The 27,972-nt window shown below is 44.8% G+C and overlaps 1 protein-coding gene across 1 annotated transcript; it reads right to left on the bottom strand.

Moving 5' to 3' along the window:
• Positions 1–1,825: 1,825 nt before the first annotated feature.
• On the bottom strand, positions 1,826–27,734 carry TRAF3IP1 (TRAF3 interacting protein 1). Its single transcript, XM_040070295.2, has 15 exons — positions 27,536–27,734; positions 26,893–26,961; positions 25,401–25,562; positions 24,416–24,556; positions 23,793–24,242; positions 23,091–23,168; positions 18,627–18,702; positions 16,598–16,696; positions 14,806–14,887; positions 14,484–14,567; positions 14,056–14,167; positions 13,512–13,548; positions 12,907–12,983; positions 3,687–3,910; positions 1,826–2,235 (listed from the first exon to the last, which is right to left on the bottom strand). Exons 1-15 carry the CDS (start codon positions 27,656–27,658, stop codon positions 2,070–2,072), a joined length of 1,980 nt encoding a protein of 659 aa, XP_039926229.1. The 5' UTR covers positions 27,659–27,734; the 3' UTR covers positions 1,826–2,069.
• Positions 27,735–27,972: the final 238 nt, after the last annotated feature.

Raw genomic sequence — 27,972 nt, forward strand, 5'->3', positions numbered from 1 at the left:
TTTCAATCCCAAACCACCGCTCCGGCGAAGTTTCCTTTGCTAATGAACCACCCACAGGCTGAAACACAACTCCTGGGCCCTGGGTGTGCGCACACACATCCCCTATCTCCTCCTCCAGGCACAGCTGCTCCGTTTGCTCTTTTGGTGCTGCATCCTCAAACGGCCTCAGCTCCCAGGCTTTGTTCCATCCCTGGAAAACAGAACAGATCCAGAGAGTTCAGGCTGCGTGATGTTAGAATGCTATTAAACCTTAATACCAACCAGTTCTTGTTTGAAGTGATATTTGGTCAGCAAGCACAAGATAATGGGCACATAAAGGAGCACAAAGTCATCCCCGAGTTCTCCCAGGCCTCCAAGCCCAAGCTCCCCATGCTGAGAAGGGACAGGCACTTCTAACACCAAGGACACGTGGATACAGGGGTCATGTCACCAGGCAAAGACCACTCAGAGCCCAGCAGCAGAGACAGGCTGAGGGGAGGCTGAAGGAGCAGCTGAGGAGGCATCATGGAGCAGCTGAGGGAAAGGAAAGACTGTGATTGAAACCCTGTTTAACCCCAGAAATCCCTCCATGTCTTTGGGGAACACCTGCTGGTGCTCCCACTCCACTCTCCCGCTAATCCCAGGCTCCAGCAGCACCACACTGGATTTTGTGCATGCAGAGAGGTGTGAGAGGGGACCAAGTGGTGACAAAGGCTGGGGACAGGTGACAAATCTCTCTGTGTCCTTTAGGGGTGGCTTGAAGCAGTGGGAAACTCATGGGGGAAAACACCACCTCAGCAGGAGTCTGAGCAATCCCACCAAACTCTGAATTGTACAATCCAAGTATTTAATGGATTTCACCAACAGTTTTGGGCTCTGGGGGTGCTGCTGGACATCCTGGATCCCTTTTCCTTTATGTGATGAGACCCAGGATGCAGTTCAGGTATTGGAAAAGGGCCATGCAAACACAAAGAGCTCTGTTGTTACCAGAGATCAAAAAATTTCTCCTCTTCCTTCCCAAGCCCCCAAATGCTTCTCCACCCCCTCCAAATCCCCACATGGCAAAGCCTCCCACCCTTCAAAATGTCTGTATTTAACACCCTAAACACTCATGTTACGATGATGATAATTTCGTAGATTTTTAGGTCCAGACACCAGATAAAGGAAGAAAGAAAAAAAAATTAGAAAAAAACCAACACGAGAAAACATAGATACACCAATCAAAGAAGGAAAAACAAGGCCACTAACACTTCATCCACAACCCAAACAACATCATAAAATCCTTGGCAACAGCCTTGCAGGGGACTAAAGCCTCTGCACCCAGCACAGAGTCACACAGTTGTGTCTGCACTAATACTCTTTGCAGATTTAGGACTCACTAATGCTGGACTCTCATGGGCAGAACACTCCAGGGGTCATTAGGAAAACACTCCACACATCTGCAGTTCACTAAAGAAAAATCAGTGGAATTATTCCCGTAGAAAAAGCTAGGAGGACATGCATGCATTGGGGAGGAAACAGGTACTTAAATTAATCCTTTCCAAATGAACATATGCAATAAAAATGGAATTAACACCTGTGCAGATAAAACACTTCAGCTCTCTTACGTGGTGATGCTCGAATTGCATTTTCACTTGGTCCTAATCAGATTCCTGATAGCTCTGAACAGGATTCAGGAACCTTCTGACCTGCAGGAGTTTGGAACATTTAAGGGGGGGAAAAGAGTTCTTTAGTAACCATTTATCAGGACAGTGTGTTCAGAGGGAATTTCAGCGGAGATAAGGAGAAGGACTTGAAGGGAGACGTGGCCAGGGAGGGAAAGGGAAGTGAAAAACAGCAGCTCACATTTAAACAAACAAGTTCTTTTAATAGCTCTGCAACTCGAGCATTCAAGTGAATATAATTTTATCCTGCATAATATCAACATCTAGAAATCAATGCAATAATGGGGTTCTTTATATAATTTTTAGGGTTCTGGTCCCTAAACATTTTATATCTGAACGAGGCATATCTGCTATTTGGGTTTTGGTTTTTTGGTAGCAATGCCAGTCAGTGAGTCCCAAGGCTCTTTCACTTCTTTTCTGTCTTCTTCACCTTCTTGAAGACAAGTTTATGCTAAGAACCATCCTCTGGATTTTTTCTTCATTACTTAAAATATTTGCTTTTACAGCACAGATCTTGTCTTGCTGGTCTTTAATCAGCTGCTCCAGTTCAGCCAGGTCAGCTTTTAGTGGTTCCACAGCGCTGTCTGTGATGCTGGAAGAGACACAAGGAGCGTGATGTTGTTGGAAACTTTCAAGCTGCTTCAGGTTCTTTAGCCCTCCAAGAAAGTACATTTCAATACCTGAAAGGCTGCAAAGCATTTAATGGAATCACGGAATCCCAGGATGGTTTGGGCTGGAAGGGACCTTAAAGCCCATAGAGTCCCACCCCCTGCCCTGGGCAGGGACACCTTCCCCTGTCCCAGGATGCTCTAAGCCCTGTCCAGCCTGGCCTTTAAGTTTTTCCCACCCTTCCTGAAAGAAAGTTTGGAATAAGAAGTACAAAGACAAAGCTAATAACAAGGGTAGAGGGGAATATTGTTCAGAGGAGATCACCCATAATTCAACAGTAAAAATCACTTCTTGGCTCATCTGTTTTTTCCGCTAAACTCTGAAACAAGGGACAGAGAAGCTACGGCTGCTTCTGGATCCCTGGAAGTGTTCAAAGCTGGGCTGGACAAGGCTTGGAGCAACCATGGATAGTGGATGGTAACCATGGATAGTGGACGGTGTCCCTGCCCATAGTGGGGGTGGGACTGGATGAGCTTTAAGGTCCCTTCCAATCCAAACTATGCCATGATTCCATGATGTAGAAAAGGAGTCACCAGGAGCTGCTGACAAAGACAGGCAATGCCACACTAGCAGGAAATTTCATAAAACCTACACTAATGAACACAAGTTGCATTTTAATAATAATTTTCCATAATTTTGCTTATCCTCAGGAACACTGCACAGCCAGGAAATGCCAGTCTGCAGGAGCCTGCTGTCATTCTGAATTACCCAGTTACTCAAGGGCTCACCACCTAAAGTTCAGATCTCCAAATCCTTTGGATTTCCCCTCCTTTCCACCACATAAATCACCAAAGGCATCACTAGGAATCACACGGCTATTCCCTCACTGGGATCCTGTAAGTGCCTGTCACAGAAGCAAAACAAACGGGGATGAGCTTGCCTGTCCCATGACACATGGAAAACATTGTTGTCTCTATGGCTGCTGCTCTGTAACCCTGTCCTGAAGGATTGGAAGTGCCTCACTGCACTGATTTGGGGCTCACATGTGACACATTGTACCAGGAGAGAACTCAGCCAAGAATCTTCCCATGCTACTTCTGCACACAGATTCAGGGAGCAGCAAATCTCTGGGCTGAATATGGCTCCAGAAATATTGATCTCTACCTCATGTTTAAGATCACAGCACACACAGCTGGAAGGGATGTTCTGTTTTCAGGGAGTGTAAAGACACAGAGATGAGACAAGTAAGGCCAAAGAAGCTGTTTCAACAACTGTCATTCACACCAGAACACGACAAATCCATGGCACAAAGAGCAGGCTGGGATTTAGGAATCCACTCCTGCTCTGGGTTCAATATTTACGTTGTTTGTAAGTTTTAAGGGCCCCTAAAATCTGTCTCAAGAGACAACCCCTGCTGCCCCTGGCCACACTCACCTCTGCTCCCTCTGCAAAGCCTCCGCGTGCTCCTTGTTCTCCTGGCGCCACGTGTGCAGCTCGTTCCTCATGGCATCCATGTCCTCCTGGATGTAATCCACGATCCTGCCCAGCCTGAAGGCATTCTGGCACACAGTCTGAATGGACACCTGGAACTTCTCAATTTCTCTGGCTACCAAGTCCCTCTCCCTCTTCCTGGATGCTTCCGAGACAACTGGCTTCTCCTAACAAGAGGGAAAAGCATTAGAATTAGGGAAAACTGCAGGCTGAATGAAGGATGTTTGGAGACTGCAAAGTGGGAAATGGCTAGAGAAGTGTTTGTGACAGACTGAAATGGAAGAGAAGACTCATGGAATCACAGAATGGTTTGGGAAGGACCTTAGAGCTCATCCCATCCCACCCCCTGCCATGAGCAGGGACACCTCCCACTGTCCCAGGTTGCTCGATGCCCCGGTGTTCAACCTGGCCTGAGACATTTCCAGGGATCCAGGGACAAACACAGCTTCTCTGGGCAAGCTTTGAATGCAGCAGCAAGTTCTGCTGCTTTGTGAGAGCTCCAGGGCACAGCCTCCTCTGAGTTCTCTGCATCAGCCCCTTCAAGATGCTTCTCTCCCTCCACTGTCCGTATCTGGATCTCCAGCTCCTAATGCTACTCCTACCAAGAGCACTTCAGAGCTAAAACAGCCCGTGGTTATTCCCTGCCTTGCACTCCTCTTCATGGCTGTAAAGCCATACAGGCCGCAGGTGTGGCCTCTATAAACTCCACTCCTCCAAAGGAATTTGGGCTTGTGCTACTTCCCTTGTGTGCAGCCAGCAGAGTCTCTGTGGTGCAGCTCCTGAGGCCTCTCAGCTCTCTGCAAGTCAAACTCAGTGTTTGCTCCAGTGGTTAATAGCAGGAGCAAAAGGATGCTGTAAAAAGAGCAAAGGGATGCCACGCTGCTAATACACTGGAATAATCTTATTCCAGCAAAGCCATTAAGGAAAAGCCCACTGGGATTTTCTCCCCCATGAAGAAAAAACAACCTCGTTTTTCTTTCTTTCCAACACTCCTGCAGGTCAAATTCCCAAACCCAGACACACAGAGCTTGAAGTAGAGCTTATTTAAAGCCATTTTGGTTGTTTATTATATGCCAGGTAACTAGAAAGGCCTTTCCCTGCCACCCCAACCAGAGGGTGAGCCAATTCCTAGGCACAATTCCTGCTAAATGCAGAGGAGGCAGTGCTGGGACAGGGAATCCATCCCGCTGTCCCCTCCTGCCCTCCTCCCAACTGCCTGGCTTCCTGTGCGAGCTGGGGGCTGTTTGCTCAGCTGGCTTTTTGGAGGCTGCAGGGCCTCCTGCCAAGCACATTTCAGCAGCCCTGGGCTGGCTGGAGGACTCGGGGACACGGAGAGATGTGTTTGAGGAAAACGCTTTGCTGAAGATCCGAAGGCTGAGCCTCGCTCGGGGCTGCTGCCCGTGCTCTGCCACACACGCGGCGCAGGAAAACGCCGGATTTCTGCCTTTACTGGGAGCTCATGTTTGAGTGGTTTAATTAGGAACTGGGCTGAGGTGACAAACGCTGCTGAACCCGTGCCCTTCGCTGCCAAAGTCATTTCAGGAGCGCTGGCTGAGCTGTTAAAAACAAGAGGGCCCTGAATTCCCTCCTGTTCTGGCCGGGCCTCCCCCGCAGCAGCAGGTGCTCCATTACACCACACAAATCACAGGAGTCAGAGCTTTCCTGGAGTCATCCATGCATTTGCTGTCCTTTAGGATGGAAGAGCTGCGATCTTACAGCTTTTCAAACCCTTCTCTCTCTATCCTGACTCTTTTCCTACTCCTTTTCCTACTCTGTGCTCCACCAAAGCCGGAGGGAGGGCTCAGTCCACAGCACTGGATTTTCCACATGGGCCTGGGAAGTGAACTATGCAGACAAGCACCTCCAGTCCATCAGCAGAGTTGTATCAGATCCAACAGCTTCCCAGGAAAAAAAATCCCATTCCCTTGTTTTTCCTCTCCTAAGTGCTCCAAACCCTCACAACTCTCGTCCCCGCCATCCATTATCCAAAGGCTCAGCCAAGAAATAAGGAATTTATTTCACATACACCACTCTCAGAAGGGAGAAGACTCAGCCAGGCCATTATCTGAGGGTTGGTGTGTGAAAACCTGCTTAATTTCTATTTTCCAAATGCCAAAAAAATTTGGAATATTTTTGATGAATCGGTTCCTTAAAGTGTATTAGTAAACACTGAAAATTAATTCTAGTATCCCTGTAATTCCACTTCTTTGTGCAGTTGAATACTTCGACAGTGAGATTAAAAGGAGAAAATATTATCCCATCCAAACTTAGCCATGGAACTACAGGATTGTCATGGTTGGAGAAGACCTTTAGGATCATCAAGGCCAAGTGGGATTGCAAGAACTGAAACATAACACCACTAAATATCTATTAAATACTATTTGAAATAAAAATCTAGTAAATACTATCCATACAGGTTCATCAATAGGCTTGTTTAAAAATAAAAACAAAACCAAAAACAAAATTAGAAATTGATAAGTGTCTTTGAAACGCTTATATAATATTGAAGTGGTATAAGAACTCTTAAGTTTCAAGAAAAATCCAAGAAAAATTCCCCGCCAAGAAAGATTTCCCAGCCTGAAGGCACAGGAGCTCACGGGGCACATTGTGTCCCTCATCCCACAAGTTAGAAAAATCACCATCCCTTCTTTCTTTGGCTCATTAACACCTGTGCTACCAAGATCCCAGAATCCCAGAGTGGTCTGGGTGGGAAGGAACCTCAAAGCCCATCCAGTTCCAAGCCATGCCACGGGCAGGGACACCACTTCCACTGCCCCAGGTTGCTCCCAGCCCATCCAAGCTGCCCTTGGACATTTCAGGGATGGGAGAGCCACGAATTCTATGTCCTGCAGCTCAAGGCTCCAATTTATCACCGTGACACTCTCGAGCTTTGCCAGCTCACGCTGATTTTAAATAATTAAGGGGAGAGAACCCCATTAGTGCCTGTTCCCAGCTGCGCAGCTCCAGCTCTGGGTTAAAATCTCAGCAATGATGGCAGATGGTTTCCTACGCCCGGCGACGTGGGCGGTACGAGCCCTGAGTGCCACCTTTGCTCGCTCTGCACAAATGCGTAACAGGAGATTTTCAGCCGGGAGGAAAATGCCAGAATCCGAATTGTTCCAGGCTTTTTCACTGGGCCCTACACCTCAACGAACTCCCCTTTCACAACAGCCCCAGAATCAATAAATTATCCCCATATAAAAGACTGGATCACTTCTGTAGGCCCAACACGTTTCCCTTCCTTCGTGTTTTTCATAAGGCACCAAGATAAATGTTTACTTTGGATTCCTGGAAAAAAGGCTGCTTTTCCCATTACCTCAATGTGAGCAGAACACAATGTGGACTCGGGTGCAGGGACCTGAGAAATCTGAAAGCAGGAATTTTCTTTTTTAATCAAGAAGGGGGAAAATTATCAACAAGGCTCCAGAAACCACCAGAATTTCAAGAAACAGCATTTGCTTACTTTTATATACCTTCCCTTTTGTTTCTTTTTTTTTCATTAACAGTTTTTAAAATATGAATCAAATTAGTACAAGCATCTATCAAGCATTTTAATCGTTTCTATAGCCCCTTTTAACTCTATTATTATGTCCCACTAGGAAAACAGACCCAAGTAATCACAGTTTTATTGAGCTCCACCATTTCCCCCTACCTATTTCTACAGGACAGGGCAGAAACTTCATTTTGGACAAGTAACTGGGATATATCCAGTGCAAAACCAACAAGATGGGGACGCTTTTTTTATTGTATAAAATATATTTTTTGATCATAAAGAGTGTTTTCTTTTCCTGTTTTTTACGGAGTCTGTGTTTTAAGTAGATTGTAACTATCCACCAGGGATGCCCATAAGAAACTCTTTCACAGAACAAGGAGGGAAACCGTAAATGTTAAAGCATTTCAAATGAACAGGATGCTTTTTCTGCTGATGCCAGGTATGGGGTTCAGGCACAGGCCAAGGAGTTGGAGACAGAATGTTCTTTATCACTGCATTTCCCAGAGTCAGTCTGACCTGCTCCTGAGCTGGAAGGCTCCACAAGAAAATAAAAGAATGGCTCTTTCAAGAAGCTTTTTCAATCTCCTTTCTCTTTTTTTTTTTTTTTTTTTGGAGGGTGGTGGTTTTCCCTTCAGTTCATATTTGATCCTTCCAAAAAGAGCTGGACTTTTTACCCAACCCAGCCCACATACCCACCCTACTTTCCTGGCGAGAAGTCAGTTCCCACAATCTCCTGTATGTGGGGCAATATTCAGCACACAAAGCAAAATCATGGAATCGTGGAATGGTCTGACTTGGAAGGGACCTCAAAGCCCATCTCATTCTACCCCCTGCCATGGGCATCTTCCACTGTCCCAGGTTGCTCCAAGCCCCAATGTCCTGCTTGGCCTTGGACACTGCCAGGGATCCAGGGCAGCCACGGCTTCTCTGGGCACCCTGTGCCAGGGTCTCACTGCCCTCCCAGTATCCCATCCATCCCTGCCCTCTGGCAGTGGAAGCCATTCCCTGTGTCCTGTCCCTCCATCCCTTATCCCAGGTCCCTCTCCGGCTCTCCTGAAGCCCCTTTAAGCTCCCGAACTGGCTCTGAGGTCTCCCTGGAGCCTTCTCCTCTCCAGGTGAGCACCCCCAGCTCTCCCAGCCTGGCTCCAGAGCAGAGGAGCTCCAGCCCTGTGAATCCTGAGCCAGAGGAGACAAGCCAGGAGACGATTCCAGCTGTAATTAGTGACAGCAGAGCACATTGATTCACCCATGATGCCACACTGGCGCCAGTTCTGCTCAGCGTTCCCTTTCTCCTCGCACTCGCTGCGTCCAGAACCTCTTCCTCCTGAAAGAGCAGCCTTTCCTGGTGAAAAAGGACTTGGAATAAGCCTGCTCCTTGTGTTAAACTACTTCCCTCTCCCCAGGCTGTGCCCCAGCACCTTGAAAGACCTGACAGGCCCTGTGCTGTGTCCTTTACACGCTGCACCCTCTCTCAGGGGGTAACCACAGCTGCCTCGCCACTTTTACACATCCCTTGTGTCCACAGATCCAGCTGCTACCTCACTTGGATTTATAGTGCACCCACAGGACAGGAATTCCATGGTTTGGGGCACAAAGGAGCCCTGACACCAGGATTATCCCAGGAGTGGCCAGAGCCCTGTTCCTGTGTTCACAGCTTGTAGCATGACTGCTTGGGGGCCACATGTTTGTTCCCTGAGAGCTGGGAGCAGCATAAGGACCCTGGAGCACACACTGTCTCCATTTGAGCGCTGGTGCTACTCAGCTGCTGGGTTAAAAATCCTGTTTTCGAGGGACTGTGTGCTTGCAACAGAGACTTCCCAGTGAATTAAGATCACTTCACCATCAACAGAGATGTCACAGAGATGAAAACCCTTCCATAGGTAACTCCTCCATTTCCCTGTCAGCATTCCTGAGGACACACCAAGCTGGCAGGATGCTGTGGTGGGAATGATGAGCCTCCTCCCAACACCTGAATGATGGGATTTCTGACACCAGCTGCTTAACACAGCACATTATTGCATGGACAGGAGGGCACACCCAGAGATGTAATGTAAAAATGTAATTTTTTAATGTAAAAATCAATGACCTGCAGCTCTTCAAACAAACAGAATCAGCACTGATTAGATCTGTCCTGAGATCTGAAGTGCATAATGTACCACACTGGTAATTCAAGTTAATATTGCCCAGGTGCTGAGCTATTCAATACCACTTGTTCCTCCCAGAAGCCTCCAAGCTGCTGCTTTTCTGAAGCCCTTTTGGTAGTGCAAAGATGGGAATTCTGTTATCCCACTTGCTTCAGCTATTTAATAACCTGCCTACGTTTTTCCACACGTCAAATAAATGAAGTGGAATACAAAATGGAACATCTGTTTCTTTCTCTGGTTAACATTAGAGGCTTAAATTCTAAACAAATACATTTAGGAAGTGGTGTTTTTTTTGTTTTTTTTTTTTAATTTGTTAGGCTGAACACAGCTAATCAAGGCAGTAAAAATCTTGTGTATTTCCAGAATGACCTCTTTGTTTGACCTCAAAATTGTGTATATTATTTTAAGTTTCTGCACATGCAAAACCTACATGATGAAAGTCCCAATTTTCTTTCCTTCTCCCTTCTTTTCCTTTATTAAAACTCCTTAAAAAGCAAATGCATGTTTGGGAAACACAGCACAGAAAGGGTTTTGGAGGAATGTTTTTAACATAAATAAATGTTCCCCAGCCATCAGCAGCTGGAAGGTGTGAAACATCCCTGAGAGGGCACCAGTGTTACATTTGGATTAAGTATTAATCCACCAACTTCACCTCATTTCTGGTTGATTAATCCCCAATAAATCAGGTAGATCCACTGATCTTTTTTTTTTTTGCTGAATACTGGAGTTAATAATGTATTAACCAAAAGTTCCAGCACTCAGCCTGCTATTTTTTCCCTCTTCATTTTACCAACTGGCAGAAGATCAAGGCTTTAAAGACTAATGAACAGAAGTGCAGAAATGTTTCATTTCTTTTGGATGTATTGAATAGTTTAATCAAATGAGGGAAGATGAACATTCTAGTGACAGAGAGAGGGAAGATGGAATTTCCCAAAGCAAGTTTTCTGTCAAGTATTCCCTGGATTTTTGGATACCTTACTCCAAAAATATGGCAGTACCCTTAATTTTACTCTGTGATGCACAACACGGTTTGGAATACAGTTGCATCCTGATGCAGAAGAGATTTCTGCTGGACAATTTGATGGAAAACAAATTAAATAGACAGAAGCATTCCCAGAGGCGAAGCCACGTTGGAAATTTGTGGGTTTTTTTTTCCCTTTTACTGTAACAGCAACTCCATTCTCTAAAATCATTTCCCAGGATCCAATCGTGTCTCCAGCTCTTGTTCTCTGAACTGTCAAGTGCCTGTCACACACTTCAGGCATTTTTAATCATCTTTTCCATTCAACTCTGCTGTCAGGAAAATCACACTTCTCTCTGGATCACAATTTCAGGAAAACTACACTTCTCTCTGGATCACAATTTCAGGAGAGCCACACTCCTGTCTGGATCACAATTTCAGAACTAGACCACTCTCTGAATCACAATTTCAGGAGAACCACCCTTCTCTCTGGATCACAATTCCAGGAAAACCACACTGCTCTGTAGATCACAATTTCAGGAGAACTAGACTCCTCTGGATGTTCCACACCATGATCTGAAAAGCAGTAGCAGCAGGGGAACCTCCTGCAGTAGCAGCCAGCTGCTTGGACAGACGATCCCATGGTGTTCCAGGAGCTTGGGCAGGTTTCCACGTGATGGACTAGGAAGTCAGCAGGTTTTTTTCCAGAATTAGTTGTCTATTCTCGGCGCTGCTAACGCAGAGCAGGGCTTCAAAAGCGCAACAAAAGCCAAACAAGCACTGAATGAATGTTTCAGGGGCTGAAAACCAGCTATGGGACTCAATGGTGATTGTAGAGGGTCACAATTGGCCATTTAAAAATATTTAAGGGGTTAAAAAGGGACCGGTTTAGTTTGTCACTCTCAGTCAGGGAAAAAAGCCAACCAGAAAATTTAGCACAGCTACCAGAGGAAGCTTCCTGAGCTTGAAATCCATGTGAATATGTGAATCCTCCCCCATTATCCTGTTCCTTGCCCAGTGCTGGACAGGACACACCACCAAACAGGGCAGCCCACGGTGAGGGAGTGCTTCGAGACAGCATCAATGAATTCCTAATGCTCTTCCCACACTGAGCCTGGGAACTGATGATCCAACAGCACCATCTAGTTATAAACTCGGGAACAGGGACAGCTGCACGGCTTGGGCTCAAGTGCCAGCTCAGGAATGAGCTTTGCAGCTGCTGCAGAAGCAGCAGAATCAACCTGGAACTCTTCTCTGTCTCCAAACAATTCTCTAAAGGCAAAGTTTTGCCAAGCAGGCATATTTTGCCATTGAATAAATTCATGCTAAGCTAGAGGTGTTTCAGTGACTACAGAGAGCACAAGAAGCACGTTTACAACAAAGGGATGCAATTCAGCAAGTTGGGTAAAGCTAAAACCATTCCTAACAGACTATGGGCAGCAATCTAAAGGTGATTTCCTCTTTTTAGAAGGATTCGGTTTCTTAAGTTATAGAATCATCCCAAAGGAATTTGGGCTGGAAAAGACCTTAAAGTCCATCCTGTCCCACCCCCTGCCATGGGCAGGGACACCTTCCACTGTCCCAGGTTGTTGCTCCAAGCTCCATCCAGCCTGGCCTTGGACACTTCCAGGGATCCAGGGGCAGCCACAGCTTCTCTGGGCACCCTGTGCCAGGGCCTGCCCACCCTCCCAGGGAACGATTCCTTCCCAGTATCTCAGCTAGCCCTACCTGGGCTCATCCACCACAGCCCTTGCAATACATGAAGGGAATTTTCCTCCAGGCCTGAATCTCAGCCAATCCCAAACTTCAGAAAGGAGGATACTCCCCCAAGAGTCAGATCTGCCATCCCAACTTTCTCAACGTGCTGGAAAAGAAAGGAAAGCCAAAAGAGGCAGACAGGAGCCTGCCTCAAGAGTCTGCAAGAGTCACCATGGATTTCACAGAGCTCTGTCAACAGCGGGTTTCAAACACTGCAGACCATCCCTGAAAAGAATACAGGTAGGAAAACCCTACAATACTGAATTAAGATTAAAATAAATGTGATTGGAAGATATAAAAGCTCATGAAATGCATTCGCCTCCCCAAAACATCAAGCACTTGTCTAATTTTATGAGACTTTTATCACTGCAGTGCCTCAGTGCCTCTCCCCAGCATATCAAAATGGATTTAGAAACTTTTCGTGGGGCCATGGGATCAGAAGAGTTCATCTCAGTGTCCTGCCTTTGCTGCCTCTCATATCAGGAGCTCTGCAAGGCAGACAAAGCCAGAGCTCTCCGCTGTACCAGAAACATGCTCAAATACGGGGAGTTCAAGCTTTTGCTTCTGGTTTGTGATCCTTCCCACACACCTTCCAAGTGATCAAAACAGCAAAAAACCCCCTACAAAAGCTAGCAAAAACAAAACCTAGCCTCCCTTTCTCAACTGTGGAAAAAAATCACATAAGCAAGACAAGACATGATGGAGAAAAGCTTGATCATCAGTGGAATAAAACACATTTAAAGCAAAGAAAATGTCATAATTGCAACATTTAATCTCCCAGTTCTTTGAAGACCATTGCCACCTCACCCTGTCTGTGGTCTGTGATGATTTCTGTGATGCCTCATAATCCTTCTTTGTTTCTAGGATTCTTTTCACCAGCCCACCTGTTGAAAAATGGGGATTTTTTTTAAGCATTGATGGACACTAAACAGTTTTAATAATTCAGACAATAAAATAAAACACAACAGCTTTGTTTTTTAATGCAGACAATTTTTAGAGCAATATAAACAGCATTTTATTTTGTAATTTAAACACTGACACACAAGGTATTTGTTATTTGACCTTTTTTCTCCCAAGCTTTTCTAGAACTTGTCTTTAAATCCAACCTCGTATCTCGGAGCTTACAAGCTGTACCTGACACTTGAAGAAAAGTTAATTTATGAGCTTTATGCAGAATTTTAAATCCTGCTGACATTGAAGATGCATAGAAAATGTGTCCTTAACAAAGCTGTAAATCCAGCTGCACAGGAAAACAAGGCTGGGTAAATAAGTTGGTTTTCCTGCAAACGTTGCAAACCCCTTCCCTCAGGAGGGATTTAACTGCTCTGTTCAGCATTTTAAGTGTTCAGCATTTGGTTTAAACCCAGGGGTTGATTCTAGAGCTGTATAAATATAGATAAAAGCAGACGTACCATGCTTTTGATCTTCAACCAGCTCCACTTCTGGCTCCTACACATGCAGGAAGAGAGCTTTATTTGCAAAAAGTTGGCACTGCTGTCATATGGAGCTATTCAAAAATATTCATCTGGAGGATAGTTCAACAAGTCAGGGAATCATGGAATGGTTTGGGTGGGAAGGGACCTTAAAGCTCATCCCATTCCAACCCCTGCCATGGGCAGGGACACCTTCCACTATCCCAGGTTGCTCCAAGCCCCAATGTCCAACCCGGCCTTGGGCAGTTCCAGGGATCCAGGGGCAGCCACAGCTTCTCTGGGAATTCCAACCCAGCCAGGAATTCCTTCCCAATCTCCCATCCATCCCTGCCCTCCGGCAGTGGGAAGCCATTCCCTGTGTCCTGTCCCTCCATCCCTTGTCCCAAATCCCTCTCCAGCTCTCCTGGAGCCCCTTTAGGCACTGGAAGGGCCCCTGAGGTCTCCCTGGAGCCTTCTCTTTTCCAGGCTGGACATTCCAAACAAAATATGGAAAAAGGTTCAGTAATTTTTAACAGGAACAGACCTTTGGCATCTCTGGCAGGGACACTGCTGCCTCCACCAAGAACTGCTCATCCTCCTCATCAGAAACCTGCTGCTCCCTGATCACGTTTGGGCCCGTTTTAGCACTGCCGCTCCTGTCAGGGACACAAGGAAACAGGGAATGAACGGAAATAGAGATCTTTCCAGAAGAAATAAAACTCAACTAAAAGCCATCAAAAGATCACAGAATCCCAGAATCACCGAGGCTGGAAAAGCTCTCCAAGTCGAACCCGTGAGCAGTCCCCACCCACAGCACACCGAGCGCCATTCCCAGGCCTTCCTTGGACACTCCAGGGATGGGAACTCCACAGGTCCCCACCATGAGGTGACTGCCACAAACTGGTGATGCCCGAGGAGCTGGGAAGGGTGTGCTCCAAGGAGCACCCACGCTGCATCTCCCTCATCCCTCACCTTTCTGGGATGAAGAGCTCGGTGCTCTCCTGATGTTTCACTCGCGGAGGTGCCGGCCTCGCGCTGCCAGGACGGGGAGTCCGTCTGGAATAACAGCGGGAATGGGGAAAAATCATTTTCACAAGTGACACAGCAACATAAGCCTTTGCTTAGCATTAAAAAAAAAAAATCAAGCATTCAAATTAAAAAGCAAGTTCATCCTATCCGTAACACCATCCTTACGGAATGCACAGAAGAAATGCAATGTTCTCCTCAAAACTTTTACTAACGTTCCATGGAAGCCGTTTATGGATGAAGAACGGAATAAAGGATGGAAACTCACCTTTGGGCAGGCTGAGGTGGGACATCAGGAGGGGCTTCCCCATTTTCAGGCTTTTCAGGAGCCACGTTCTCCGCTTCTGTTTCTATTAAACCAAACAACATAACACCGGGGCTTAGCTGGACGAGGAAAACATCATTTTTTTATGACAGTATTTGGAATCTCAGCACTGCTTTGAAAAAAACCAGTTAAATTTCTTTATTTTTGTAAGTTTCTCAATATTGTGACATTCCCCCTTGTGAAAATGACATCATCTCACTCAGTGCTTTTGTTTCCCTTAAACTCTTATCTTCCCCTACTGGGATTCTTGGTTGAGGTGGTGGCTATTCCTTGAGTAAAGTCTACTCAAAGCATCTAAACTCAGCCCAATTATGTTTAAAAATTCTATAATACATACAAAAAGGGCAAAAAAGCTTTAGAGAAGGGCTTGATTTATTAAAAAGCACTTTTTTTCCACTAAAAGTTTTCAATTATGTTTGATACTGCTCTTTTGTCACTGGAATGTTACTGAGTCTCTGGCAAATTAATCTGAAAATGAGAAATACACTAATTTTTCAGAAAAGTTCTACTTGTTCTGCAATCTGATCAAATTTGTTAGGCATGAAGTACACAACAGGAATTACATCCAGAACCTAAGAACTACGCCCAGGGCCAGGAAAACTGGGATCCAGAGCCTCGTTGCTCTGCAACGAAGTACAGCTGAAGCAGACAGAAACAATGCTCTAAAAGATCCAGGAAAATTAGTTTATTTCAGCTAATAAACAATGTTTTATAATCCTAGGCTCATGGAATGGCTTGGATTTGGGATCTTAAAGGTCCTGAACCTAAAAAATGAAGGGTTTACAGTGCCTTGGTGAATAAAGCTGAAAATCAAGATCAGTCAGTAAAATAAAGGTTGAGCTCCATGATACAGGTTGGACTTGATGATTTTGGAGATCTGTTCCAACCTTCATTATTCTTCTGATTTGGAATATTTGGTTCTTACACCACCAGGGGATCCAATCCAAATCAATAATGAACCTGGGGGTACTCCTCTTACATCCATCCCAAATATAACATAAATTTATTTTCCATCCCAGATGCATTCCAAAGGACAAGACAGCTCCAAGAGATCAAAGGGAATTCTCATGGAAGTTCTCCCACCTGGGGAAGGTCACACAAATGTCTTGGGCACCCATCCATATTTCACCAGGCTGCCAGAGCCACGAGGCCTTGGAGGCCAAAGGTGGGCTGGGAACACCTCCCACATCCCTGGCATCCATCCTCCCAACCAGCTCAAGCATGTGGATCTGGAGGGAACAAAAATGAAGCTTTTTGCTACAATTTCAGTTCCTCCTCCTGCATTTTGCTTCCATGGCTCCATGGGTGTTATAGCTGGATACAAATCCATGTCTTGGGAGCTATATCCAGCTTGGAGGGGAAATGGAGAAGTAAGAATGCAGGGATGGAATTTTCCTCTGGAATCCTATAAAATGCAAACACTGAGACTCCCAAATCGTTGCACAAAAAGGCAACATGCAAAGATTCACTTCTTACAGAGAACAAGTCACCATGAGATTCAGGTGCAGCATCTGCCCCATGGAAAACAGAGGAATAGGAAAAAGAAAATAAAAATAATTGCTTTATCAGGGATGGATATTTTTCAAGGCAAAATATGAATCAGATGTGATTAAAACACACGGTAGCAGTTGGATTAAATGTAAATCACCTTCTTTACATCATTTAGCTGCATGGATTTGACCCAAAACCCCTCCAGCTGGGCTTTCCATGGCAGTCACACTTTAACTTTCCCTACCTTTCTGTTTTTCTGCGAGGCCTGGTTCATTTTTCTCCTGCAGCTCAGCAGCACCATCCTCTGAAACCCCATCTGCCACACTCCTCATGTCCACAGCTCCTGTAACAAACCAGTTTATAGTCAAATGAAACTCAAGCGCCAATAAAAAGTCAAAATAAAAAAGCCATGGTAAATACCTGTTAGGATTTCTTTAAGGGCTACCCAAGTTTAATAAACCCTCTTCAGTGTCAATAAATCACATTCGAGGTGCACAAAGACTTTTTAAATGAGTGATGACTGAACTCCTGAAAGCTGAAATATTCAGTATAAACCTCTATCATTTATCTGTGCAGGGAGATGAGACATTCCCACCTGTTGTACATTGATTTATTTCCAGTTAATAGAAGATAAAACAAAAAGCTCTGATCATCATCACCGGTGTGCAACATGCATCAGCACAGCTCCAGAAAGTTTTCCTGTCCTCTGGATTATCCACCTATCTGTGTCAGAAAAAAAAGAGGGGTAATGCCCCAAAATATTCCTGGCTCTCGTAAACTAAAATTTAAGTGCTGTATCGGGGAGAGAGGAGTATTTTAAAATATTCACCCCAAAGTCATTCCCTGTATTAAACTATTCAGGAAAACTGGATTCTGGTTTTAAAGGGACAATCCCATAAATGGGGTGTGTCTGGTCCTTGCAGTTTAGTGCCGTATAAAACAAATACTGAAATCTTGGGAAATAAAAGAAGTTATAGGATCAGCTAAGGATCACTGAGTAGTAAAATAAGGCTGCAGTTTTAATGGAATCCAGACAGGGGGGTTTTCAGCTGCCAAATTATTCAGACTTCACAGCACAGGAGATGTGACATAAAAATTTCAATTTTCTAGCACCAGCTTGAATGAGGCTCCTAAATTAACACACGTTCAGATCCCAAGTGCCAGGCTTTTTCCAAGGTATTTATGGTGCCCAAACAGGGCTATTCATTATCCTGAAAGCAGGACTGATTTAACTCCAGTGTTTTGCCTCAGACACAGAAACCTAAAACAGAAATCCAAAAAAACTGTGGGTGCTTGGGAAGACACCCAGCAACACATGACCTTGTTATATAAATTAATAATGATGAGATTGGCAAATTAAGTGTATGAAGATCTTCATTAGTCTAAACAGCACCAATTTTTAACCAGAACTGGCAGTTTTTAACAGGCATCAACTCACAGGTGTCACTGAATCTTCTGAACAGTGACATTAAAGTGATTAATGTGCAGTGACTTCTTCTTTAGGATTAAAATACCAGGGGCACAAAGCACTGAAAGGAAATGAGGAACAATCACTGAAATAAGAGGAGGGGGAAAGGTGTTGAAATACAGACAGAAATTGCAGTTCCACTGCTGCTGTCTGAGCTCTGGGGACCAGACTTTTATTCCTTATCCAGGAGCCAGGAGTTTCTCCAGGCTCTTCCTCTTGCTTTCCTGCACAAAGGGATGGCAGTGCTAAGCTAAGATTCCTTTATTCCTGACGTGCAATATCTGGGATATTCCGAAGATAATCCACATTCCAGTCAGTGTGTAAATACAGTATTTAAAGGTTGAGCTACAAAAGTTGGTGACATAATTGCAAGGAAGCACCTCCACAGAGAAATAATTTATTTGGAAAGCCTGGCCCAACTGCCTGTTAAACCCAATAAAAATCATTTCAAGGCTCAAACCTTCACTTTGCTCTGCTGTAAACACTTAACAAATGTTAAATGTCAGAAATAGCTGCGGACAAGTCCGACTGCTCATTTAGAGAGTAATTACACAGAAATTGCCAAAAGCAGGCTGAATTTGTATCTGCAACTGTGCACAGGGAACGAGAGCAAACTGAACTGAATCTCACTTCCTCTATCCCAATTCCAAGCAGGAAAATTGCCCCTTGGATTCACAAATGCAGGCTGGGAGTACAAACCAAACCCTGACAATAATAAACAGGGATATTTAAGTATTTCTGCTATCCCTACTCAACAGCCCTCCAGCACATTTGATAAAAATAACAATATCCTCTCTGTGGTTACCTTCTCCTCCAGGCTTGGAGCGATGCCTTGATCCTTTTGCTGAAGGTTGCTTTGATACCCTTGCAATAGTTTCATTCTGGGGGAAAAAAAAACCCAAAACAAAAAGGCAAAAAAAATTATGTAACAGCAGATTTCAAAATTATATCATTGTATATGAAATTTACTTCCTTGTGTTGTTTTTCTAAGTATTATACAGAGCAAATATTGACCTAAGAATTGATCCACACCTTTATGCTGAATTTATTTCCCTCAAAGCCTGGTGATATTTTTTTCCTGGATGAGTGCCAGCTGTTTTCTTTCACAAAAACTTATTCAATGGAAAAACAACTTCCAAATGGGAATGAAGAGTATCCAACCTCGTGGAATAAAAAGGTTATAAAAAGGAGGAAGATTCCTACAATCACCTCTGTGTTTCACGTGCATCAGATATACAGCTCCTCTTCAACCTGCTGCAAATTTTTTTAGATTTCATTCCAAAACAGAAGCAAGGATTTAAAAAATTGTGCTACCAGGCTTGCACAGCCCAATATTTAAATGGCAACTTCCCTGGATAAAAATCTTGCCTATTATCCAAAATCCTGAAACATGTTTAGCACCTTACAGGATCTCCTTCCTTGTGTGCTTTTCTGTTTTGCAGTTTTCATCCAAAATTTTGTGTCAGTGCTGCTGATCATTATTAAGGTTGGAAAAGACCTCCAATGTTCATATCGATAACCTGAGAATCAGAAATTCTGCCATCTTAATGCCATCAAAGAATGGTGTGAGTAGAAGGGACATTAAAGCCTAAAGCTCATTCCCTTCCACCCCCTGCCCTGGGCAGGGACAACTTCCACCAAAAGGAAGGGGTTTTCTTCCTAGGAAATTCTGGCATGTTCTACAGAAAGACAGACAGAATTCAAATCTTCAAGTGGTTCAGCCTAATTTTAATTCTTCATCATTACCTCCACAAGCCCAACACGATGGAAGGAGGGAAAAGAAAGCTCCTACCCCATCAGGAGCACATCTGGAACACTCCAGCCCCAGCAGCTCTCTGGGTGAGGTCATTATTAGCACAGGTGGGGAGGGAGCTGGGAATAGGTGCTGAGGGTGCTGCAGGAGGGGACTGGGTCATTTATTTATGTGGCTACAAACAGAATTTTTGTGGAGCCACATGTGCAGCCTGGCAGCAGGTGCAGGGTGAAAGCTGACGTTTACTCACTATGGCAGCGCACAAAAACAGAAAGCCCCTAATATTTATGATTGGGGGGCTTTCCAAAGGGAGATAAAAGAGGTTATTCTCCTTCAAGACTTTGAAAAGCAGCCACTGGAGCCATTAAAGGGAAATCTTGCACTTCATCTCACACCATCCTGGAAAAAACACATTACAGTGGAATCCTTGATGGATGCATGCACGCTTCCCAGTCCTGAGTAATTATGTTTCCACATGGAGAGGATCCAGAGCCTTCTGCAAACCATCCAGGCTGCTGCTCTGTCCTCATTATTAACCTTTAAAGAGGCTGAGTTTCACTTCAAGACGGAAGAAAATGTTTGCTGGTGTTTCAGAGCTCATTGTAAAATAAGCCACTGCGACTTTTCCCTCTAGTACATCAGCTCTGCTGATGGTTGTCTAATAATAAATAAAAACTAAGTCCGTGAACAGCAATTTCAGTCCATCAACCCTCTACAGTACTTTTCTTCTAATTAAATCCACAGTGCCAGGAGGTATCTTTCCACCTCTACAATGTAAAATGTGGGGGTATAGTTTTATATAAATAAAACCACATGCAAGGAAAGATCTCCACTTGATAAGGCAAATTTGAGTGCTGTGTTGATAAGACTTATTAGGAAAATACCCATCAATTATCTTTTCTTCACCTAAAGTCTTGCAAGATGATGTTCTATTGGTATTAGATTCTGCAAATTGAAACTTCCCAAACACAAAGAGATTAGGAAAATCTCTGTTTTTCAAGCAGTTTAAATGCTGGATTTCTGATGCAGTGACACCAAAGACAGAGGGACATTCCCAGCTCCAGAACAGAAATATTGGAGTCATGTCCTGAGGTTTCCATGGAATGATTCTCCCTGCTGTCCTTATTTTAATTCCACAGCTTCATTCCATAACCTAAATAAGTTCCAAGAGGAAAAGAAGTTCATTAGGTAGGACTTAGGGGCTGCTTCAAGTGACCACTTCCAGAGCAATAGAGCTTGCAGGGCAAAAATCAAACCCATTGTGCAAGTGGCCAGAAGTGACAGGATATTACAGAAAGCTTTAGCCAAGAGTTCCAGCTGCCATGGGAAACATGGAAGAGACTTTTCCAAGGTGTTTGGCCTCGGGGGGAAATGATTTACCTGTTCTGCAGCCACTTCCAGCACCAGATGCTCTGTGACCTCCCCCACCTCTTGTCAAGTCTAAATAATATTGATCTTCATTATTTAGAAGGTCCAAAAGGCCCTTTTAAACCTGATTTTTCCCTGAGATGGACTGAGAGTGAACAGAACACAACTCAACCCGGATCCCAAACTGTGGGATGCAAGAGCCAGCCTTGAGGCAGCTTCTGACTGCCATGTGGTAGCCAAATGTCTCTTAATTCCTACTTATCCCTGCTTTCTTCTAGCTCCAGAAAATTATGGATACCAATGTGATGACTACTGCACACTGGGTAACACAAAGAGTTTCTTTAGCAACAGAAAAATACATTTAAATTACAAAAAGGATTCAGCCTTAAGTAGATTTGAAAGCTGGCATTGATAATTAGCAGCAAGAAAAACTGAGATATGCATGAATAGAGAAAATCTCATTAAGTAAAGCCAGGGACTAAACTTTAAGTGACAGCTTTGTAGAATATTAACAAGTAGAATACACGTAGAATATTTAAAAAAAAAAAATCTAAATTGATCTGTTCTCTAAAGTAAATGCAGTAAAAAGTTAAAGATGTTAATCCTGAGGGGAAAAAAGCAGTGGCTGACTTGTTGGGTACTCCCTTTAACTTCTATTATAGTGAATATATATATTCTGTAACTATATATAGAAAAAACACATATAAAAAGCTAAAGAGAGATGCTGAAGATTTATTAATTCTGCAGTAGAGACCACAAAATATGATTCAATATCCTTCACGTGCTCAGAAAGTTGTTTGCCTTCTTTTGAATACATTTGTCTCCCTGCCACTTGACTCAAGTGGAGCCACTGCTTAAATCGGAATAAATCCCTGGAAATAAAGGCTGGGAAACTCCTGGGAGGACCAGAAGATCAAGCCAAATCCAGGAGATGCAATTTCCAATGACTTCCTGCTGGAATTCCCTCTAAATCATTTGTGCAGCTATCTCATCTCCCAAAATGCACTGGGCATGTTTTCACGTCACCTCTCCCTTCCACAGCTTTAAAACGATGACATTTGCCACGCTCCGCTCTAAAGTTTGTGTTTTCATCGCCTCAGAAGCGAGCAGCCTCCGCTGTTATGCAAGCAGGCAGAGGCAGGAATGTAATTTGGATTTCAGGTAATAATTCCAAAGCCTTGGAATCCCTCCCAAAAGCACTTAGGAGGGGAAATGAAACTTTACTGCCCCGCTGCATTATTGTGGTGCCCAAAAGCACGACAGTTCGGGATGAGGCTCAGAATTTCCATTAAAGACCCAATTTGCAGGAAGTTTGACTTGGCCATGAATATTGTCTGGAGGCTACAAAAAACCCAAAAACCCCCCTTTTATAAGCTCTCCCTCCCAGTGCCAATAACTTAAAGAGTTTGGTTGGATGGGAGTCAAGGAAGAGGCATAAATTTGTCATCTCACAGGGAAGACATGATAATGTCAGTGGGCCCAGAGATTCCTGCTAGACTTGGGATCCTGCCTGGTTTTTCCTCAGCCTTACTGTTGAGGTTCATTTACTGAAGTCTCCCTCCTTAAACATTTGGCCACATGGCTCCATAATTCCCCAGATTGCCTCAGGTCATCAGGAAGCAGCAGATGGAGGCACAATGGTGCGTCACAAGAAGCAGGTTCCGTGCAGAGGCACTGAGCTGCTCTTCCAGCTACAAAACACGGATCCTGAAACAACACTGGACTCATTTTTTTTTTCCAAAACAGTAACTTCTGCTAAAATTCAAAAATAAATACAAAAACCCTATCAGCTTTGCAGGAAAGATTCTGAGGAATAAAGAAAACTCATGGCAGGAAGTTGAAAGAGATGAGCCCTAAAGTTCCTCCCAATCCAAAGCAGTCTGTGATCCTAAGAAGTGTCCAAAATATGAATACACAGAAATAAAATCTGCAAAATTAAATAAGTTGAGTATACTTTTTTTTTTTGGCTTGAAACATCGAGAAATTTTTAATAAATAAATGACAAAAAACCCAGGGAAGCATCTATTTCATGTATTTCCCAGCCCTAAAGCTTGCCATTCACCTACCTTTCGACCCTACACTGTTTTCGAGCAGATTCCCAAATCAAAATGTAACGCTTTGAACATTCCTGCCTCCTCCACTACTAACCTCAGTGTCTGGCTGGCACTTGCTGTCTTTAGGTGGCCTCTGTGGTTTTCTAAGCGCAGATTCTTCGGGATCTGAGGGCTGGAAAGAAATGAACTGGTTTAGATCCAAGAGAAGCATTTTGGTGCCCATCAATCCTGAATTTCTACCAATAGAACAGAATGGCAGAACAAGAAATATTTAGAGAAGGAGGAAATAGAAGAACAGCAAAACGAAAGGCAGTGAAGAGGTATCTCTCAAGGCAATTTTGGACTTATCCTTAGAATATCCAGGAATCCCAGACTGGGATCTTAAAGACTATTCAGTTCCAACTCTGAGAAGGCCCTCCAGCACCAGAAGACAGCCAACAAGAAAGATGGATAAGGGCCTGGAGGGACAGGACACAGGGAATGGCTTCCCATTGCCAGAGGGCAGGGATGGATGGGAGATTGGGAAGGAATTGTCCCCTGGGAGGGTGGGCAGGCCCTGGCACAGAGTGCCCAGAGAAGCTGTGGCTGCCCCTGGATCCCTGGGAATGTCCTAGGCCAGGCTGGACAGGGCTTGGAGCAGCCTGGGATAGTGGAAGGTGTCCCTGCCCATGGCAGGGGGTGGGAACAAGGTCCCTTCCTGCTGAATGAGCAGGAATACAAACATAGAAGGTCACTGGAAGAAACAAAGTCCCCACAGGGTGGGGAAAGTTCTTCCCAAAAATAACATTTCAATTACCTTTTTCTCTGCTTTCTCCTTTCCATGTTCCCTGAAATGTTCCCCATCTTTTTCTCTGCCCCGATCTCTTCCTCTCTCTCTGTCTTTCTCTCCTTCTCTGTCCCTGGCCTTATCTTTGTCTCTTCCTTTCGTCCTGTCCTTTTCTCTTCCTCCTTCATGTCTTTTCTCTCTTTCCTGTCCTTTATCATGCCCGAGGTCATCTCGCTCTGGGTCTCCCTTTCCTTTGTTTTTTTCTGCGTCTCTTCCTTGCTTGGTTGTTCTGCTTTTGCTTCTTTCCCTCTCTTGTTTTTCTCCTTCCTTCGAGGTGTCTCTTTCAGGTTCTTTGTGTCTCTCTTCATTATTCTTCTGTTTATCCCTCTCCTTTTCTCTTTCTCTGCTCTCTTTCAAATCTCCTTTGGGTTTTCTGTCTCTGCTGGGGCTTCTGTCTTTAATTTCAGCGTCTCTCCTGCTCTAAAAAGAAAGCAAACACTAAAAATTAATTCCAACACAGAGTTTGTGTTTGGAGTCACAGTGTTGAGTCACAGTGTAGAGTTTGTGACTCTACAAACACAAAAATGCTAAAAAAACCCCAAGCAAGTAAATCATGGTACCCCAGTACCCTCCCCCAAAAATGCAAATGCTACCTCTTTATCCCTATGGCTTTTTCGTTCTTCTGCTTTGGGCTCCCTGCTTTCTTTGTCTCGAGGTTTGGAGGGTGGAGGTTTCCCTTTAGCATCAGCTTTTTCCCCAGCCAAGACCCTTTTTACAGCAGCATCACTGGACAGCTGAAAGGAACAGAAAAACACCACCGAAATGAGTGAATTGTTTCATTAAATAATGTACTAATTAGTATTTTTAAAATGTAACAATTCAGTGTAAAAACATAATAATTCCATGAAAGAATGCAATAATTCTGTGTAAGAACATCCCCTGCAGCTGTTTTCAACAAGTTATCAGATTTCTTCATTATTGTATTTCCATAATCAAAAAAACCTCAGTGGAAAAATTACTTTCATTCCACAATTAAGAGATTTGACTGAAAGGAGATAAAGTCAAAGGTACGCATAATCATTGTACAATTACTTTGTGTCTGTACCTCAAAATTATAAAAGTTCTGAAACTTTATTTTGTGCTTCAAATCTAATAAAAGTTACTAAAAGACAAACAGAGAAAGTGAACAACAGTGAACATTAAAATCCTTGATATTCAGAATGCATTTGTGTGGGAAGCTGACTCAAATGCTTGCTAAGATCATGAACTCTCCATCTGCTATTATTAAGGGGTGACAAAGTGTTTCTACTGTGCAATTAATGACAGCAGAGGGGTAATTAAGGCACAGAATTATTTAGGCTGGACAAGATCTCCAAGGTCATCGAGTCCAACCTGTGAGTGATCCCCACCTTGTCAGCAGCCCAGAGTGCTGAGTGCCACATCCAGGTGTTCTGTGGACACCTCCAGGGATGGGCACTCCAAACCTCCCTGGGCAGACCCTTCCAAAGCCTGAACACCCTTTCCATGGAGAAATTCCTGCTGCGTCCAACCTGAACTTCCACTGGCACAGCTTGAGGCCATTCCCCCTCCTCCTGTCCCTGTCCCTGTGTGCATAAAATCTGTGTAAATCTGTCCTACCTTATTTAAGCAACATTTCCCTATTGCCTGAAGGAATTCATTGGTTTTCTCGGGCTCGTGTCCAGCCACAACTCGTGCTGGTTTCACTGACAGTGGCTCTCCTGTCACCATAACGACAGCATCGATTGCCTTCTGAAGGAAGTTGATTTTGGAATCCTTATCCTGGTAAAAGAGCAATAAGAGAAACTTTTATCTCCACCATTATCATACTTTAGTTCCCTAATTATACTTTACAAACAACCTGCCCCAACTGCCCTTCAACAGAGATGATGTCTTCCGGTGATTATGTAAAATCAGAAGCAAAAACTAAAAGATCAAATCAACAAAGCAAAGCCAAGTGAAATTTCGCATAAGTACTCACAATTAAGGAATCTTCATTATTTCAGTCCTCTTTACATCTTTCATATTGATTACTCAGATAAAAATTATTCTCCTGATCTACAACTCCAAGAGAGATCATAGTAGGGAACCAGTCAAGTCCTCCTCCTGACCAGTTTTGGAAAGAGGAACTCAAGGTTGAGACATTTTTCCCTACACTCCAGGATTTTGATCTCCTCTGCCTGTGCTCTGGAAAATCCCATGGACTCATGGGCTGTGAAAGAAATTTGTGAAAGAAATTCTTAGAGTGATAGCAGCAGGTAGATGCAACAAAGACCTGCTCAGAAGCTGCTGGGAAATCTGTGTTTTGGGTCAACAAGGACACTATCACTAAAACCAACAATTCAGTTATAAATGACTCAATTTTAGTTATCCTGACAGCAGAGGAGCAGTCACAGAAATAAACACACACATTAATCAGTGACTAAAACGTGCAAGAACTACCTGGATGGATGAGAAGTCAGGCTCCCAGAGCTCACACTTCAGTTGCTATGTTAAACAAACATCATGGGATTAGCTGCCTAAGTGGCGACACACAAACAGTGCTTCGTTCGCCAGGAATCAGCAACCAAAGCTCCCAAATCAGGCTGGGAGTTGGAGAACTCGGCAACAGCTCAGCCAAAAATCAGGGGAAAGCAAGAAATGGAGAGTAAAGTCACCCTTGGACTTAGGAAAAGGAGTTTTCAGTAGAAATATTAACCTCCTCTTTCAGTAAGCAGCCAGTTTTTTATTTCAATAAAGCTACTGTGGAATGCAAATCCTAGACAGGTGAGTCCTGGGATATTAAACAAGGATATTTAATGTATAGATCTATATGCCACATGTGTCTATATTTGCACATATACAGAAATACACACAAATATATAAAGCTATATATTTAGGGCCATAGATTCTGCTAAGAGACCACAAGACTCTTTAAAACCTATCTGTTAACAAATCTATAGGTGTTCACTTCATGGAATGCACAATATAACCCACAGGCAGGAACTTTTACAACTTCTTCACAAAAATAATAACACGTCCTTGATGCCGAACACAGCAAAGACCAAAACAACGTTGTGGCAAGTTGCAAAGAACACGGAGAGGTAAATAAGTAAGGACGTCCCATGCCCACCTTGACATTATCTGACTTCAACTCGAAATCCGTGTAAAGTCCTTTCAGAAAACCTGTCACTCTGATCACCTAAAAACCAGAAGAAATGGGCTTAGTTAAGAACATTTAAAGCCTCTGTTGAATAAACCTTGTGCAGCAGCAGGAAATGTATCCTTCATAGGAAGGGTGGCCAGGCACTGGAGCGGAGTCTCCATCCCTGGAGGTCCCCTAGGAACGCCTGGTCGTGGCACTCAGCGCTCCGGGGTGGTGACAAGGTGGGCATCGGGCACAGGCTGGACTCAGTGATCTCGGGGGGCTTTTCCAACCTCAATGACCGTGTGACTCTGTGATGTTTCATTATCCCGGGCTGCTCCAAGCCCCAGTGTCCAACCCGGCCTTGGACACTTACAGGGACCCAGGGGCAGCCACAGCTTCTCTGAGCACCTGTGCCAGGGCCTCCCCACCCTCACAGGGAGCAATTCCTTCCCACAACCTCACCTAACCCCGCCTCTGCCAGCGTGACCCCATTTTCCTACTACTTTCCCACTCCAAGCCCCCCAAACTCACCCAGCGCCCCCAAACCCCTGTGATTTACACGACACTCCCGGGCATCCCCCGCAGTGCCGCCCAGCCCGGGGCGGACCCCACTCCCACACCCACCCACCTCGGAGATGAGGTCGTGCAGGTAGCGGAAGGGCGGCTTGCTCAGCAGCGCGTCGGTGAGCGGCGGCTTGCGGATCACCTGCCCCAGGGTCTCCCGCGTTTGCCGCGACACCGTCTCGTTCATCGCGGCGGGGTCGGCACCGGGACCGGCACCGGGGCCGGGGCTCGAACCGGGATCTCGGCGGGACCCGCCCGGCCCCGGCCCGGCACTCCCGGCGTGCCCCGCGCGGCGCCTGCGCGCGGCCCGTTGCTAAGGGGCACCGCGGCCATAGCAACCGCTCCGCGCCGCCCTCAGGGGAGAGAAACCCTGAACAGCTCCAAAACCCCCGGAAACAGCCCCAAAAATCCCCGGAAACAGCCCCCCAAACCCCCAGAAACGGCCTCAGAACCCCGGAAATAGCCCCCCCAAGCCCTCGGAAACAGCCCCCAAAAAACTGG

Source organism: Hirundo rustica, chromosome 7 (assembly GCF_015227805.2).
Source record: "Hirundo rustica isolate bHirRus1 chromosome 7, bHirRus1.pri.v3, whole genome shotgun sequence".
In the NCBI taxonomy this organism is placed as follows: Eukaryota; Metazoa; Chordata; class Aves; order Passeriformes; family Hirundinidae; genus Hirundo; species Hirundo rustica.

What these genes read in the sequence shown, in the direction of transcription:
- TRAF3IP1 (XM_040070295.2), bottom strand. Translation starts at nt 27,658, where the DNA reads ATGAACGAGACGGTGTCGCGGCAAACGCGGGAGACCCTGGGGCAGGTG. An exon ending in GGAAATGTTGCTTAAATAAG is followed by an intron (nt 24,557 to 25,400) that starts GTAGGACAGATT and finishes TGTTCCTTTCAG; the next exon opens with CTGTCCAGTGATGCTGCTGT. An exon ending in AGGAGAAAGCAGAGAAAAAG is followed by an intron (nt 23,169 to 23,792) that starts GTAATTGAAATG and finishes ATTTCTTTCCAG; the next exon opens with CCCTCAGATCCCGAAGAATC.